We start from the raw sequence: 18,624 nt of genomic DNA, 5'->3' as shown, positions 1-18,624 counted from the left end.
ATGGCAGATATGCGGTACAGTGTTGAAGTTCAGTGCGCAATGTGAACACTCAGAGAAACGTGGTGTTGTTACTTGAAAAGACCGGCGCGCAATGCTGATCCGCCGCGGCGCTCGCTTTTATATTGTTCGAGTTTGTTGGCCGCGGGGTGTGGTACGAAGTAGGAGTTGCATCATTCTCGCTTCTAATTTCAAAGGGTGCCGCGGAATGTCGGCATAATTTTACAAAGGATGTACTTGCATCGGATGTTTAGTCTTTCGAGATACAGAAAAATATCATATTACATTTTGATCAAACAATTTCGCAAGTGACTAATGATGACTCATACCCGAGCGTGAGAATGGAATTTATGCATCTTATGCATATAAAATATTCATTCAAATATTATAACTGTGAAATAAATTATTAATTAATGTTTCTACGACTCGTACGCTTGCGGAGGTTTTATACAATAATATTTCTTTCATTGTAAAGCTTAGTTTTTGCAAAATTTAATTGTTAATAGACGCTACGCATTAATTATTTGATATTTAACGAAATTAATTATTTATAATACTTATTTGTTGAGATAATGACTCTATATGGTAATATTAATTGATACAAATAGATTTTATATTATTTAGAGTTCTGTTTTATTAAGATTAATTATTAACTGAGTCTGAATAATTGAATATGCGTATGTAGATATGTTTTATCAATAAACTAATTGTTAATTAACATTTTTCTTCGTGGTAACAATTTTTACGTATAGTAGTAGTGGTTCTCAAACGATATCTGTAACTTTTATATTTTTTAAACCTTCGCAAGTGTGTTATTAATGAATATTTAGTTGCGCGTAATATTTCATTATTCAAGCGTTATAATATTTGCACATATTTTAAATAGGGGTTCCCATCTATTACAGTGGTGATCACCTTAGTGATTCGCCGCTCTTGAATTTTAGCACTTGTAATAATTTCGATGAGCTAACCTTGAAGGCTTTAGACGTTTGCAATTAATATCGTCAGTGAATATTCTATCTTAAATAATATTTCATCGCTGGTACATATGTGAGTGTTACAATAATTTTACATTCTTCTTATAGAGGTTCACGTTCATTACAGTGATGGTCAGCCATCTTGTGTACACTGCGATAGCTTGAGTGACATGGCCTTGGGACTTTATTTATTAATTATGCACTTGCAAAAGCCTGAATAATTATTCTTTTAATTAAAATCGATTGTTAACTAGCTTTATGAAAAAATGATAATTGCAAAATTATGTAGTTAATAAGGATTATTTATTTATAATTAAATTATTGTTCGTATATATAATATTCTATTTGTTAATTAGTATTTATGCAAAAAGGTGATTGTTAATTAATATTTATGTTTGGAATAATAATCTAAAATTTATATTAATAATTATTTAATTGTTTAAACCATTTTATATATTATTTAGGCTTCTACAATGGTCTTATGAATATTCTACTGTTAATAATATTTCATGATAGTGATGCAATGATTTTACATTCACCTTCACAAGGGTGCTCATGTACCATGACGGTTCTCAAGGTGAGAGACTTGTGTTTCAAGGCCTATAGTACTTATAAAGGTCTTTTGGCAGTTGTCCTTGATACTTTAAAAATTTATATCTCGTGAACGGTAAGAGATTAAGAGATGGGGTTTGGACCATCGTATAGAAGACCTCGAGGACCATGTTTGGCCAAATTTTGATCCTCCCGAAAAATCGGGGTGGGGGTGAAAATTGAAGTTTTTAAAAGAACATCATTTACGGTCGAATCAGGTAAAACGGAGCGTTTTGGCAAGTTTTCGGTTTTTGGGTAAAAAATGTGAAATTTGTCCCAAAAAATAATTGTTTTTTCCAAATTTTTGGAAACATGATTTTTAGTATAAACAAAGTCTGCGACGCTTCTTGGAATTTATTTGGCAACTCTACCTCTTATGGTTCTCGAGATATTGGCAAAAGTTTTCGGGAATTCTTGGAATTACAGCAGCATTTCCAGGAATTCGTGATGGCTGTGTATGACGGGTTTATCATTTGGTAGGCGCTTGTAACAAATGGTAAGTATATCATTGTCGGTAATTAGGGAATGGTAATTGATGGTAAGTGCAGGTAAGTTATCGACAGTTGGCCCTCTATTGGCAAAGTATACAAGTTAATGGTAAGTTTTTAATAGTAGAGGTATCCCGTTAGTCGGTAACTTATAAGATTTTAGTATTTTAATTTAATTTAAAGAATTTCTATAATAAAATGAACGATTATTGATGCAATTCCTTTACAATATTAAATTTAGGTGTCGACCATAAGGTGTATGATTAATTTAATTGAATAATTCGATATTCAATGTAGATTTGGTAATTAACTATTATCATCATGATTTCGAACGATTGTAACATTAAAGAATATAACATTTCATATGATCTTAATAATTAATATAAGTAAAATGGTGGTTCAAAAGTTATGAACGTTAGAGAATATAATAATATAAGTATTAACTGGTTAATATAGAGATAGTATATGATTATTAAAATAATAATAAAATGTAAGAATATATAATGTGAATAATAATATGAATAATAAGTGAATTAGGTAATATAAAATTAACTGAATAATTAAAATAATTGGATAATAATATAATATAAGTGTAATAAATGAATAGTAATATAAAATTGATTAAAATATAATTGAATATATGAATAGATATACGAATAAAGGAAATTCATAAAGCAAACAATTAATAAAAATTGAAAAATTTACACAGGACGTGACAATGGAACCCAGGCAGTGCACTACGTTTTCGGTGTTCTAATTTCTCGATTTCAATGTCTACGTGTCTCAATATTGTCACCGATTTGATTGGCTATCTAGATAGTGCGCTTTTTGTCATTTTATTCTTGTTATTGTGTAATAAACGATAAAGATAAAATGACAAAAATGTGCGCTATCATCTAAGCATGTTCCGAGAATAGGTTTTATTCTCAAAAAATATCGCATACGAAAATTATATTATGTACATACACTGATGGGAAGTAACGTGTTAGTTGTAACTCCATACAAATTATCGTTATTATACCTCTTTTTTACTATAATTTAGTAAAGATTATAATTTTTTAAACAATAACGCCAAGATTAATAAAATTTTTTCAAAGTAATTCATTACGCAATATCCTTAGTCTGTTTAGGTTTAGGTTTAGAACAAGCAAACTTTTGTCAATCGAGAAAGGAAAAGGATAGGAAATGACATAAGACAATAAAAAATAATGGTATTCTCTTCTAAGAGCTTTTTATTGTTAAAAATTTACAGCAGTTGTGCTGCAATCATGCAGCAAAAAAACGGATACAATTTAATTTTAATATTTATTTTTATGCAACCTGTAAAATAAAAAACGCAAAAATATGAAATATATGTGAAAATAATTCCAAAAAAGCCCTATACGAAAAGAATAGTTTTGCTAAAATACCTAAAAATTTAGCTACATACAGAAAATAATTTTGTCGGATTACCAAAATAATTACAAAGAACGTTCAAGCGTAATAAACCAAGCAAAATTTTTTTTATTCTATCAATCAGTTTGAGTGTCTTACATAATTATTTTAATAGTCTAATAAAATTATTTTCAGATATGTACACAAAGAAAATTTTTTCTTAAAGTTTACCCTCAAAATCTTGTAATTGTGGGATATTGTGTGACCTCGATGAATTTTATTATACTTTATAGTAAAATTTACTAAAAGTATAGTAAAATTTCTCGAGGTTCACATATTATCCCACAATTACCAAATTTTGAGAATAAATTTTAATAGAAAATTTTCTTCGTATATCCAACAAAATTTTTAGGTACCTTTGCAAAACCATTTTTTGTACATTTTCAGAATTTATCAAAAAATATGTTTAAAAAATTCAAATTTATTTTTAAGTTGAAAAATGGTTAAATGTATATCCTTGCACGGTCGGCATATATCCGGGCGGAGCGGTCGTGTATCCTGAAACGGGTGGCGCGGGATTATATATTGCGGACGGTGTATATCCTTGAGCGGGCGGAGCGGTCGTATAGCTTGGCGCAGTCGGAGCGGTTGTATAGCCTGGCGCGGACAGAGCAGTTGTATATCCTACGGGTGGTGCGGGCGTATACGCTTGCGCGGTCGGCACGGGTGTATGTCCTTGCGCGAGCGTATATCCTGGCGCAACCGGCGCAAGTATATATCCTGGTGCGGGCGAAGTGGTCGTATATCCCGATACGGGCGGCGCGGGGGTATATCCTGGTGCGGGCGAAGTCGTAGTATATCCCGATACGGACGGTGCGGGGGTATATCCTGACGCGGTCTGCGCGACCGTATATGCTTGCGCAGACGAAGCCGTCATGTATCCTTGCACGGGCGGCGCGGACGTATATCCTGGCGCGGGCGTATATCCTTGCGCGGGTAGAGCGGGAATACATTTGGAATATTCTGGTACGGATGCGAGTGCACACGTTTCTCTGTGTGCGGATAGTGCGGATGTATATTTTGGTGCATGCGGCGCGGGTGGAACCTCCGATGCACATTTTGCTGTAAGCTGCGTACCAACTTTCTTCCTCTCTCTTTGAAGTGCACGTCGTAACATATTCTTCATTTGCTGCAAAACAAAATTAATTTTTATAGTACGTGTATGCAAGTTACAAAAAATAATGTTATATATAGCATTATTTTTTTTAAGAATTGAATCAAACAGTCTTGAACCATTTTTTTCTATAATGCAAAGCAATAATTACTGTGTAAAACTAATCCAATCAGCAGCGTCCTCTAGACAGGCGCACGTCAGTGAGTCGCGTGCTTGGTAGTGTACGTGATCGCTCACCGCTACGGCGCGCATCACTATGTCTCCGTAACTTCGCACTGTTACTTGCGTGCAATATTCTTACACGTCATAATAACACAAAAAACTTTATTTTGCGTTAATTTCTTCTGAAGTATCTCCTTAAAGAAGATCTCAACAAGAACTAGAACTCCCGTCAAAACATAAGATTATACGTAGTGCTTACATGAAAAAACTACAATGTTTCACTAACAAATTGTTTTAAAATTGTTTATAAATTCGAAACTCTGTACGTCCTCGTACATAAAATAGACACATTATCTTTTTCTCGTTGATACTTCTCTACGCACAGTTTCGAATTTACAAAGAACAATTTTAAAGCAAATTGTTAGCAAAAACATTGTAGGCTTTTTATGTAAGTACTATTTATAATCTTATGTATTGACGAGAATTCTAGTCCTTGTCAAAATTTTCTCTAAGGAGGTGCTTCTGACAGAAAAAATATTGCAAAATAAAGTTTTTCATATTATTACAATGTGTAAGAATATTGCACGCTAGCGGCAGTGCGAGGTTGTAAAGACAGCGACGTGCGACGTAGCGGCGAGCGTTCACGCTATTAGCGCGGCTCACTGATGTACGCCAGTCTGAAGGATGATGCTGGTTGGATTTGTTTTATACACTAATTACTGCTTTATTAAGCATTATAGAAAAAAATCAGTACTTTTCGACTCGGTTCTTTACAAAAAATAATTTAATGCTATATAATTAATGGCTCTTTTTAAATACTATTATTTTATTAACCTTATGTGTTATTGGCGGCAAATAACGTGGTCGTGGCGCATGTATAATTCCTCTTCCGCGCAGCGCGGCTGATGATGGTGGCGCGTAAGAATAGTTTCGAGCAGGCGGCACAGACGTATGTCCTGGCGCGGCCGGTGTTTTCTTTGCCGCGGATGGCGCGGGAGTATCAGGAGCAGGCGGCACAGACGTATGTTCTGGCGCGGCCGGTGTTTTCTTTGCCGCGGATGGCGCGGGAGTATCAGGAGCAGGCGGCACAGACGTATGTACTGGCGTGGTCGGTGTTTCCTTTGCCGCAGATGGCGCGGGAGTATCAGGAGCAGGCGGCACAGACGTATGTCCTGGCGCGGTCGGTGTTTCCTTTGCCGCGGATGGCGCGGGAGTATCAGGAGTAGGCGGCACAGACGTATGTCCTGGCGCGGTCGGTGTTTCCTTTGCCGCGGATAGCGCGGGAGTATCAGGAGCAGGCGGCACAGACGTATGTCCTAGCGCGGCCGGTGTTTTTTTTGCCGCGGATGGCGCGGGAATATCAGGAGCAGACGGCACAGACGTATGTCCTGGCGTGGCTGGTGTTTTCTTTGCCGCGGATGGCTGTGATAATGGCGGTGCCAACAGCGATAACGATGGTAATTTAAGTGCTCCTCTTTTCTTAATATTTTCTTTGTTTGTTTCTGTACAGCTGGCACAATGTACAGCAGTTATCTCCTTACTGCCTTCACTTTTACCTGTAACAGAAAAGTAAGAAAAAATAAGTATTTCACAAACGTATACAAGATCAGTAAAATTAAATAAACACGACCAATGATGTTACTAAATATATTTTTTTCCAGATATTGTACACGTTATTCTAGCATATTAATAATTATTTTGCTACATTTTTGCTTATTTTTTATTTTATGTATTATACTGTTTTAACATAATAAAAAAATAATAAAAATATTACAGATTGTTTTATATTGCATTTGAAGGTAATAAAATAATTTTACATTAATTTTCTGTTTCATAAATTATTTTAATTAATAGTAAAAATGTAAATAGAAATGTAATAGAAATAATAAAACAAAATAACATAAAAAATTTTTATGTGGATATTCTTAGTATTCAGGATAATCTTTTTAGTTTTATAGTGACAAGATTTTAATTGTGTAAATAAATATAACATTCCTTCATTTATATACAAAACTAAGCTGAGAATTGCTTTCTGAAACTTTGCATATATCATCTTCAAGTATTAATATCTTAAGTATTTATACTTATTAAAAATTTTCATTTTTTCATTTTTTTTTTAAATAAATACAAAAATAATCTATTAAAGTGTATTTATATTAATTATTATTATATTCTCAACAATCTCATTTATTTACTATCTTTATATTTCTAATTTAACTTCTTCATATTCTAAATACTCTAAAACTATACTCTCTAACTGACAATAAAGTGTATTATCAAATAAAAATAGGATGTTATTCACGCAACTTTTACATACATGCTCTCTTTGTATAAATATAACATTTCCAATTTCAATGTGCTTTAAAGGGATTGTTCGTGTGATACGCTTTTTTTTGCATCATAATTTCGACAATTTCTAATTTCACTGTACTTGAATACGATTGATCTTATTTGTATGTATATAAAAATATTCAATATTACGTATAATTCCTACAAAGCATTAAAGTTGTGGAAATGTGTACTATATTTGTACTTTAGAGAGATACTATATACATTAGAAAGTTGCGTGAGTAAATTTATATTTTCATTTAGTAACACATTTTTATAGTTTATTTACTTCATTTTTAAAAAAATTTATTTAAAAAATTTACTAAATGTTTTGTATAAGTTTATTTTGAACACGATGGCTGCGTTCCCTATGGCGCTTACAGCGCCTGTAAGAATTATTTGTTCTTGTTTACATGAACAACAAGGATGAAATGATGCTCACAGTTCTGTGAGCACCAAATGGAACGCAGTCGATATATATTAATTTTGTTGCAATTTTCAGTTTTGTTCAAAAATAAATTTTAATTATTTATTGTACAAAGCAATCTCTCTCTTTATCTCTCTGAAATTCATTGAAATAATTTTTTATACAAATAAAAAATCGCCGCTAAATTATTTTTATTACTTCCAATTCAATGTAGAATTATCTGTCATTCTGTATTTATTATTGCATTATTTATAAACTGTATAACCAAAAAAATGTTAAGAAAGATGTAGCTGAAACTAACGCTAGCAGCGAAGCGTTTCATGGACAGGAACGAATGTCATACAGGGTTTCCCGATGGGTACGATTGTATCGTAGGGTTAATGATTATGATCAGCCACTAAACTTTTTTCAAATAGAATTAAGGGGATCCTAAAGCTGAGGCCGAACTCTGACGGAGTTGCAGCGCCGCCTGAACGGAATTAAAAAAATCGATAACTTACCGACATTTTTAATTTCGTTCTGTATTACCCTCCAACTCAAGCAATATTCATGCAGAGCAGGTTTGTGTCCAAACTCAATCTCGATAGAGTGAGACAAAGAGAGAGAGAGAGTAAACTAAAAATGATAAACGTTCTCCGTCTCTATCGAGAAGGAAAAATATATTCTGTTCGCAATTTGAATCTGGACAAACCTAATATCGAGCATATACATACATACGTTGTGCTCTGTATATAAACAGTTGATCTGCGGAAATTATGATATTGATCCGCCAAAATTGTCAACTGTAAAGAAAAATATTTCCTTCCACGGAAATGTAACAACGAGCCATTACCGTGTCTCTTGATAACTCACAATAATTATTTATGATATACACAATATACACATACAATATGTGTATATATAAATATATGCTCTCATAATTTTTTTATAAAATTATAAAATGTGATTCACAATAAATTTTAAATTAAAATGTTATATTTATTTATATATGTATGATTCATAATATATTGACGATACATATATATTAATAAATATATTTATACATATTTTTAATATGAGTGTATTGAAACTATATAACTTTGAATGGAGAACATAATGAACTATGTCAATATTCATTCTCATAAAAACGCAACACACTTGTTTCGTTTTTATTTATTTATAAATAATAATTAGTATCATCTCACAAAAGACGCATCTAATTTTTAAAATATTTAGTACCGTTCAATAGACGCTCCCCTGAAATTTTATTAATTTATTTATATAGTAGCGTCAGAGAAGACGCTTCTGATTTATATTATAATAAGTACCGACGAAATAAACGCTTCTGATATTTTATTAGTTCCATTGGAAAAGACGATTCTATTTTATTTAGTTCCGTCTATAGCAATGCTTCTTATATTTTACCAGTTCCGTTACAAAAGACGCTTCTGATTTCTAATGTATTCAGTTCCATCTAAAGAAACGCTTCTAGTATTTTACTAGTTCCGTTTGGAAAGATGCCTCTGATTTCTATTACATTCAGTTCCATCTGAAGAAACTTCTGATATTTTATCGGTTTCGTTACAAAAAACGCTTCTGATTTTTATTATATTCAGTTCCGTCTAAAGAAATACTTCTGGTATTTTACCAGTTCCATTAGACGCTTCGGATTTCTAATATATTCAGTTCCATCTAAAGAAACGCTTCTAGTATTTTACTAGTTCCGTTTGGAAAGATGCTTCTGACTTCTATTACATTCAGTTCCGTCTAAAGAAATGCTTCTGGTATTTTACCAGTTCCATTAGACGCTTCGGATTTCTAATATATTCAGTTCCATCTAAAGAAACGCTTCTAGTATTTTACTAGTTCCGTTTGGAAAGATGCTTCTGACTTCTATTACATTCAGTTCCGTCTGAAGAAACGCTTCTGATATTTTATCAGTTCCGTTACAAAAAACGCTTCTGATTTTTATTATATTCAGTTCCGTCTAAAGAAATGCTTCTGGTATTTTACCAGTTCCATTAAAAAAGACGCTTCTGATTTCTAATATATTCAGTTCCATCTAAAGAAACGCTTCTAGTATTTTACTAGTTCCGTTTGGAAAGATGCTTCTGATTTATAATATATTTAGTTCTGATTTTTATTTTATTGCCATACCTTTACTTTGTGGCGTTACATCCATACTCATTTCTTGAGTACAACTTCTCTAAAGCTTTGTGTCGTTTTTACTTAGCTTTTTTAAAACTGCCATCTGCAACAAAATAAACATAAACAATAAGAATAAACTAAAAGAAAAGTGTTACAAAATAATATAATACTAAAATTATTTTTAAAAGATGTTCTTATACAAGATGAAATAAAAGATAGAAATATAAGATAGAAATAGAGATATAATAAAATGTAATTTACTGAACAATAAAAATCTGTCAACATAAATAATAAAAGAAAAATATATAGATTAATAAAAAGATTAAAATTGTGGAAAAACTGTTATATGTACATTACTCTACCTTATATTTAAAACTTCTATTTAACAAAAAGACTATGATAAAGACTGTCTGCCTGTTTATACATTTGTCAAACGTCTGATATAAAATTACACAACATGGCAAACAGATGCACTATTTTTGCACTGTATATCCGTACTTCACTGTACTATTTCTCTCTTGACAGCTCTATGTCAATCTATGTGATCTGATTGTTGTCACGCTGTGTCGCGTCGTGTCGCGCCACGCGGCGCCGCTGTCGCACTCTATTAGGGTCGATTTACAATGTACGGTACAGACCATAGACTAATGTCCTGTTCTTTTTAGTTGCACTATTACATTGGTGCGATAAGTTAAAGTAAGACAAGTATATTTTTTCTCATTCTAACTTATTGCATCAGTGCAACAGTGCAGCTAGAAAGAACAGACCACAAGTTATCTTATGGTCTGTTCTTTTTAGCTGCACTGTTGCACTGGTGCAATAAGTTAGAATGAAAAAAAAAATACTTGTCTTACTTTAACTTATTGCACCGGTGCAACAGTGCAGCTAGAAAGAATAGACCATTAATCTATGGTATAGACCATCACGTACCGATGACAAAATTATAAACCAAATCAATACAAATCTTAAAACATACGTTTTAAATGCGATTATTGGTACATTCCGTTGAAATGTTGGCCGATGTTGATGTATATGAACAATCACATTACCCAGACAGCACACAATATTTATGATAAATATTTATCAATATTTATTAATATTTAATTCGTTTAAATATCATATAAATATTTTATACATATTTTGCATACATGAAGAAATAAAATCTGTATTCAACATATTATTAAAATATAAACTAAATATTTTATACAATATTTGTGGTAAAATAGATTGTATAAGTAATATTTTGTCAATATTTTTATAATATTTATGATAAATCTTTATGATTTGTCAAATCTAGGACCACAAAAATATTTATAAAATATTTGAATAAATATTTATAAATATTTATTTTATCAAAATATCGTAATATTTTTCACATATTTTATATACATGAAGAAAAAATCTTTATTCAACATATTATTAAAATATAGTCTAAATATTTTATCATAAAATATTCTAATAAATATTATAAATATTTTGTTAATATTTTATAAATATTGTGTGCCGTCTGAGTAAAAATGCATGTTATATTTTGTCGTGTCAGTGCCGGTTTGTTTTGTTTAGTGTGAACTGACCCTAACCCTTCTTACTCTGCTCTCACTTAGTTACAGCTGGATAGTAGCGTGTATGCATTTAAATCTACAGGGTGTCCCTGACCATGTGTACCAATACTCGTAAAGAGGTAAAAGGAATCGAGATGAACACTAAAGTCCAAGATTGTCTTGGGTTAGGTTAGGTTAGATCTTGAATTAGATCCACCAATAATTTATAGCTTCTTTTTCGCTGCACTGATGCAACAGGTTAGAGTAAGACAAATATATTTTTTCTCATTCTAACTTATTGCACCAGTGCAGCAGTGCAGCAAAAAGAAGTCTATGAGAGTTTAATTTTTTAAATTATGCGAATGAGAGCGCCCCTAGAGAAGAGCTCAAGCCGCTTGAGCCATAGCACGGAAGAAAGAATCTATCATGAATGTACGATAAGCTTTCATTAATTTATTATTTACAATTACGGTAAAAATTATTAAGATTATTTATATATATTAATATCACGATTATCAACAGACCTAATCAAAGACCATATTGGACTTTTATGTTTATCTCGATCTCTTTTATTTTTTTATGAGTAATGATCCACATGTTCAGGGACACTATGTATACACGCCAAGCATCGCGTTATTCATTTATACGATACAATATTTCGTATAACACAGCATATAATTTTTATGGAAAGATTTGGACAAATAATGAACAATCGGGATTCATTATTTTTACAAAATCCAGGGCTCGATGATAAAATGAATTGACATTGAACCAGAGACTGAAATAACATATTTGCCAACTTAAAAAAAGAACGAAAAAAATATGAATTTGTATTTACAAATTTGTTTTCAAAAATATTGTTTTAAATTAATTTTTGTATAAAGCTAATTTTAAAAAACTAATACATTTGGTTGTCCATAATATGTTTATTTGTACATTATAATTGTTTTTGACCATCTGCTTTAACAAATTTTTTTTGAATGTCAAAATAAATTTAACAAATTTATTATAAGCATCTTAGATATAATTTTGAAAAAATTATGAAAATTTTGATTGTCCATTATATATCCACATTTGTCTACAAAAATTAATTACAATAAAAAATAAATTCAGTAATAATTTTTTAAAAAAAGATATGTAATATGAAATTGTTATTATTTTTTCGTTAAACAATATTTTAACAATATGTACGTTTTTTTAAAAATTACTAGATAAAGGATTGTTTAACAATAAAATAATAGTAATAACAAAATTCAATAGTACATTTTTTATAATAAAAATTATTACTCAATTATTTTTTATTATTTCCCAATTTAAAATATAAATGTAATTATTTATTTAATTTAATATTATAAACACTAATTGATGTAAAGATTGCAAATCATAGGGTGTAACCGATTTGATATAACATTTTTAATCTTTTGATTGATTGACTTGACGAGTAGCGAGAATACATAGCACGTGTTAATTGATAAAGCATTATAGTTTTATGTCTTGCAATAATAGGTTTGTTTTGGTTGCCTACACTTTTACACTTCTACGAAAAATATAAGTTCTTATTGGTTTATATTTTTAACCAGCCAATGAGAACTTATACTTTTCGTAGAAGTGTAAAAGTGTAGGCAACCAGAACAAACCTAATATCTCATGTACTTTTATTATATCTTTGTTTATATTCGCCAAACAAGGATAAAATGATGACAAGGACACTGATGTTTCTGAACGCAGTCATATGTGTTTACAAACCTATATGTTTGTCTTTGTCTATCACCGCGAAGATTTGTTTTTCACCGAGTCATTTTTAATTTTAATTTGTATAGAATGGGCCCCTCCAACGCCCATTCTTGTGAGACGCAACCAATAAAATTTTTTCGTCTCTCCGTTTTAAATAATTGTAAGAATCAGCATCTCAAGACACGCTTTTAACTAAATATAATCATTACTATTAAAAACGACGCTTTTAGCATTTATTTCGCCAATACCGTCTAAACAGATGCTTCTGATTCTTATTACAATTAGTACTGTTCAAATAGACGCTGCTAGCTTTTAATTTACTAGTTCCGTCACAATTATATTATAAGCTTTATTTGATGAAACATGTACGGTTTTAACATTTATTTCGTTAATACCGTCTAAACAGATTCTCATTACAATCAGTAATGTCTAAGAATAGACGCTTCTGATTTTTATGATAATCAGTACTGTTCAAATTGACGCTGCTAGCTTTTTTACTAGTTCCGTCAGAACAAAAGTTTAATTCATGAAACATGTTTTATCTTAATGATATTTTTACAATATCGTATTTGTTTAATTTTAATAAGATATATTTTTATCTTTCTGGAAATGCCAGCAGTTTATTACTCTCTATAATTTTCATAAAGTGCTGTCTCATGCTTTTCATGTTTCTCGAATATTTTACATTACACGGATTGCCACCTAAAGCTATAGTTGTAGCAAAAGCTGCTGAGTAAATTCCACAACTTGTAGAATCAGGCTGCGTATCAACTTTTTCAAAAATAATATCACTCAGCTTTATTTTTGGATATCGCAGATGTATATAATTTTTCTCTTTAGCTGCCAATTTATCGTATTTACAATTAAGTATACTGTCATATACGTAAAGTTTGGTGCCATTACAAAATATACATCGCCAGTGTGCAATTCCATCTCCAGTCCAAAGATTTTTTCCTCCAATTATCTGTACGCTTTTGTTACTTTGACTAGCGTCAATATAATCAAGACATCCTTGATATTGCACACTTTGCGTTTGAAATTCAGTCGTTTCTCTTATGACGCGTAAAAATGAATCTAAAGACTCATCATTTAACATATTATCAGACAAGACATTTTCTCTCACCAAAGAAATTGGTATGACAACTTCATCTAAATTTATTTGTCGTCTTGCTTTGTCCTCTTCGGTTACATCCTTATGACTTGTACCAATGTACGTGCAATCATCATCTTGCTCCATATCTCGAGCAAGCGCAGCAGTGGTAATTTCTGTTTTTGTACATGAAATATCTAATGTTTCTTGTTCCTTATTAGCAACATTTTCATGTAATGTACTTTGCCGAAAACTTTTTCGAATATTTTCTTTTTTAGCTGCTTCTCTCTTTGCTTCTATGATATATCCAGGATCTCTAATCGGCATATGTCTGTTATGGCGACTATCCAAGATTTCCAAGGAATCATTCATCATAGAAGCGTGTTAAGAATGGCAGCATTTGATTTTTCCAAAAAGCATCATTCCTATTTATATAAATCATTTTCATGCTTTTTGGTGTCCATAGAGCAAAAACGCAATACTCTCGTCGCGTTATATTTAATTGCCCTTGAATTTGATAAAAAAATCGATGGTTCTTATTCATTTTATCTGGATTCTTTTTATCAAAAATGCCTTTCAAAGAAGGTATTGTTTTTATTGCTTCTTCTGCTGTTAAATTTTCAGCTGATAAGGGGCACTTGATTTCTATTAGACCGTTTTCATCAAGAAGTCCATCAGGTGTAGTACCCAAGCATGGATTTTCAGTATCTATGAATAATCCGCAAGGTTTTACTATTTTGTTTAATTTTGTTGCCAATTCTTTTTTCGCAATTTCCTCCATGTCGCAACCATATTTTACGGCTGCGGTATCAATAACGGAGGATATAAAATAGCTTTTACTGTCGCTGCACAAGATGTTGTCTGTCTCATGCGACATACGCTTCCAAAATTGGATGACGTTAACATTTTTCGTCTCAATGATAACCATAATTGTGATTCACTTTGTTGTCTGGTGTCTAATTCAATTTTTTTCCAGTTTTTAGCGTTTTCGAACAACTCTTCTAAATGGTGTTGACGAAGTTGCTCGAATGTTTCAGGTGGAAGATCTGGTTTTCGCGATTGCGGACCGTAATGACTATCTGTTCCTGGTTCTCTTTTAAATTTTTTTTGCCTTCCCTGTGCTTCTCGAGATTCTCTGGTTCTCACAATTTTTTTTTGTCGCTGTTTCTCCAGATTCTCAATAATAGGTGGAACATTCTTATCCATACTTCGATGTAATTCTGTAAGGATTTCTTGTGAATTATATTGTACAGCTGCTCCCGCAGATCTAGCATCAAAAGAACCTCGTTTTCCAAAGTGAATACGTTTTCCACCGATCATTTTACATACTATTGAGTTAAACGATTCTGCAGGATTATTGGTTAAGCGTAATAATAAACTGTCAGAATAACCACTTATATAAAATATTGCACTTTCTATTTTTTGATACAAACCATATAATTTTAGATATGGCACATAATTTTTTTCGGTTGTATTTTCATTTTTTTTTGCACATTCGACCACGTATTTCACATCGCTTATGTTTGCCAAAAACATGGCTAGGAATGTTCAAGATATCTTCTTGTAGTTCTTTAACTCTACAATGTTGAGGTTTTTGTTCTTTCCTTCGTAATTCAGCTGCATTTTCTATTTCTCTTCGAATATGTAAAATATTGCTTTTTACAATATTTCGCATCTGTACAAAGCCACGCTGTCTTTGCGTTTTTGGCTGAGTTATTTGTGACACAGCTTTCAACTTTTTGCATAAATTACGAAGTAAATGATTGGTGCATTCTATTTTTTTTACTGTCACCGTCTGTTTACTGTATGTTGCGTTATCAAGAATAGTTTGAAATACGCTACTGTCACCATCCGCAATAACCGTTTTATATATCAAATTATGCATTTCGAGGCTACAATTAAAACCTTCCGCAATAGCATCACTTTCCATCCTTGTGGAACTTGCATTGCGATCAAAATTCTTGTAGCATTTGTGCGTTCTTGGTTCGATATTTTTCCGTTCTGCCATTTCACATATTGAGCAATATTTATTGCGGACACCAAAAAATAGAATTTTTTTCGTCTCGTAACCAATTATGGCTCCAACACCAGAAACAGAATTATAACCACTACCATACGTTCTTTTCAGCCAACAACCGTCTGCTACAACGGTTATATATGGAATACCGTTTATAACGTCATTCATTTGAAAAGCGAGTTCTCTTTCAAGTTCACCAGCTTTTTTCATACTTTCCATTGCCGTTTTTTGAAAATCGTCAATTATTTGGTCTCTGTACTTTATATAAGTTGGTTCAGACAAACAAGAAATGTTCATAGCTGCATGTAGCTCTTGTAACTGGGCAAAGCCAATTCCAGTTGTAATAGTTCCAGCTACAGCAGCACTATTAATATTTAATATGTCGTCTTTTCGCGGATGTGACCAAAATTAGGCTTCATAATTGCACATTCGACATTTAAAAAAGAATTGTGTCAAAAATCCAAAGCGACGAGAATTTATAAGTATCTAATCTTTAAATTGGCACTCTATTCCTCGCACATGGTTGTCAAATGTCCTGTGCATCTCTTTCAAAAAATGAGAAATATTTATTACGCAATCAGTTTCAGGCTCGTGTTCTTGGATATAATTTGTACGTTGGATATAACACGTGCTTTTTTCGATGACAAAACTATCATCATCTTTGCAAAATTGCACATTTTCATGCGTACTTTCGCTTTCTAATCTACTTACGTTCAAGCATGCTTCTTGAATACGGTTCTCTGGATCTATCACGCTGTTATCATTTATCAGTAAACTCACTGATGTCTGGATATGAATAGATTTGTTGTCCGTATTCTTTGCATTATCTTCCTCTTGCATTTATTTCAATAACTGCCGTCTAAAAAAAAATTTATTTATTATATATTTACAATATATACGTATATTTACAATATAACAATTAAAGTATTTATTAACTATTAGTATAATAAAAAAATATAATTTTACATATGTGTATGTATGTTAATGTTAAAAATGTTAATTTATAATTTTGAAAAATTACAATCCATTGCTTCTTCATTATCATCTATATTAAAAGTAAAAACTTATTATTTTAATAAGTTGACTATTTATGTAGTATTTAAAATTCATAATAATAACAAATGTTTTTTTCGCACTTATTATTTCAGTATCGTTATTCTAACTCATGAGACTTTTATTTTGTCAGTACCGTCAAATTGGACGCATCTGACTTTCATTTTATTAGTACCGTTAAATTAAACGCATCTAATATTTATTTTATCAATACCGTCAAATTTGACGCATTTGATATTTATTTTGTCAGTACCGTCAAATTGGACGCATCTGACTGTTATTTTATTAGTACCGTTAAATTGAACGCATCTAATATTTATTTTATCAATACCGTCAAATTTGACGCATTTGATATTTATTTTGTCAGTACCGTCAAATTGGACTCATCTGACTTTTATTTTAGTAGTACCGTTAAATTGAACGCATCTAATATTTATTTTATCAATACCGTCAAATTTGACGCATTTGATATTTATTTTGTCAGTATTGTAAGTATTGTATTTTGTCAGTATTGTATTTTTCTCCGACATTTAGGCGTGATTTACTTTTACTCACACTGATCCTATATATATGTATTTAATTTTTATTGTATACACATGAATATAAGCAATGGATTGCATTTATATTTTTAGACTGATCTTATTAGAATAAATTCTTTATTAATATTGAAGTATTTTTTATTATCCAAAAAATAATATGAAAGTATCACAAGGAAAGTATTAGACAAACGATTAAACAATATTATCTACAAATAATTTTTTTCATCTTAGTAACAAAGATTTTAGTTAAAACATTTCACCGAAGATGTCTTGTATGCATATTTCAAAACTACAATTATGCTGTTTAATAACAAAAAATATGTATACCATATAACATAATAAAAAAGTTTCACTACAAAATGTTGACATTTTTAATTCACTCAATTACTATTGTATCAGAAAATTCATTTAATGTTTCATTAATAAATTTACATTTACACATAATAATAAATAATCAAATTTTATTTCTGATATAATAATATTTGAATAGATTAAAAATATGTCTGGATACATACATAAATAATTTTAATAACAACGATTTTACGAACGTAATTAAAAGTGTGAGGCGTTATTAAATCTCTTCATTATTGTACAATTAAAAAAGATAAAAATTATTGTATTAATAATCATATAATCAAATATCAAAATTAATTAAAAAATTATAATAAAATGTTTTGTTTACACAAGTGACAAAAGTGGCTTTTCCAATAATCCAACAGTTAAATGTTTAATGTAATTGTTTAGGTTTAGGTTTAGGTTTAAGTTTAGGTTAAACTATTAAAAAATGTAAGTAATATACAGCGTATCCCAAAACATGTGGGTCAATGCTTGTAAAAAGATAGAAGGGGGATCGAGATGAACATAAAAGTCCAATATTGTCTTGGGTTAGGTCCACCAATAATCGAGATATTAACGTATGGAATCCGCAAATAATCTAATTTCTATCGTAATTGTGAACAGTAAATTAATGAAAGCTTGTCATACATTCACGATAGATTTTTTCTT

The 18,624-nt window shown here is 31.1% G+C and overlaps 1 protein-coding gene across 1 annotated transcript; it reads right to left on the bottom strand.

Moving 5' to 3' along the window:
• Positions 1 to 3,914: 3,914 nt before the first annotated feature.
• LOC105841130 (sialidase-like) lies at positions 3,915 to 14,382 on the bottom strand. The gene is made up of 3 exons (XM_036291575.1): positions 13,902 to 14,382; positions 5,598 to 6,319; positions 3,915 to 4,616 (listed from the first exon to the last, which is right to left on the bottom strand). Exons 1-3 carry the CDS (start codon positions 14,380 to 14,382, stop codon positions 3,915 to 3,917), a joined length of 1,905 nt encoding a protein of 634 aa, XP_036147468.1.
• Between the last annotated feature and the right edge of the window lie 4,242 nt (positions 14,383 to 18,624).

The sequence above is a fragment of the Monomorium pharaonis genome, chromosome 1 (assembly GCF_013373865.1).
Source record: "Monomorium pharaonis isolate MP-MQ-018 chromosome 1, ASM1337386v2, whole genome shotgun sequence".
Lineage (NCBI taxonomy): Eukaryota > Metazoa > Arthropoda > Insecta > Hymenoptera > Formicidae > Monomorium > Monomorium pharaonis.
Note: the sequence above shows the minus strand (reverse complement) of the source record. Positions and strands in the feature narration are given on the sequence as shown.

Bases quoted from the DNA above. Each gene is read 5' to 3' on its own strand.
- LOC105841130 (XM_036291575.1), bottom strand. From the start codon at position 14,382: ATGAATGATTCCTTGGAAATCTTGGATAGTCGCCATAACAGACATATG. The intron at 6,320-13,901 runs GTAACAAAAGCG...TTTCTGTTACAG, and splicing joins TTATATTGACGCTAGTCAAA to GTAAAAGTGAAGGCAGTAAG. The intron at 4,617-5,597 runs GTTAATAAAATA...TTTGTTTTGCAG, and splicing joins TGCCGCCAATAACACATAAG to CAAATGAAGAATATGTTACG.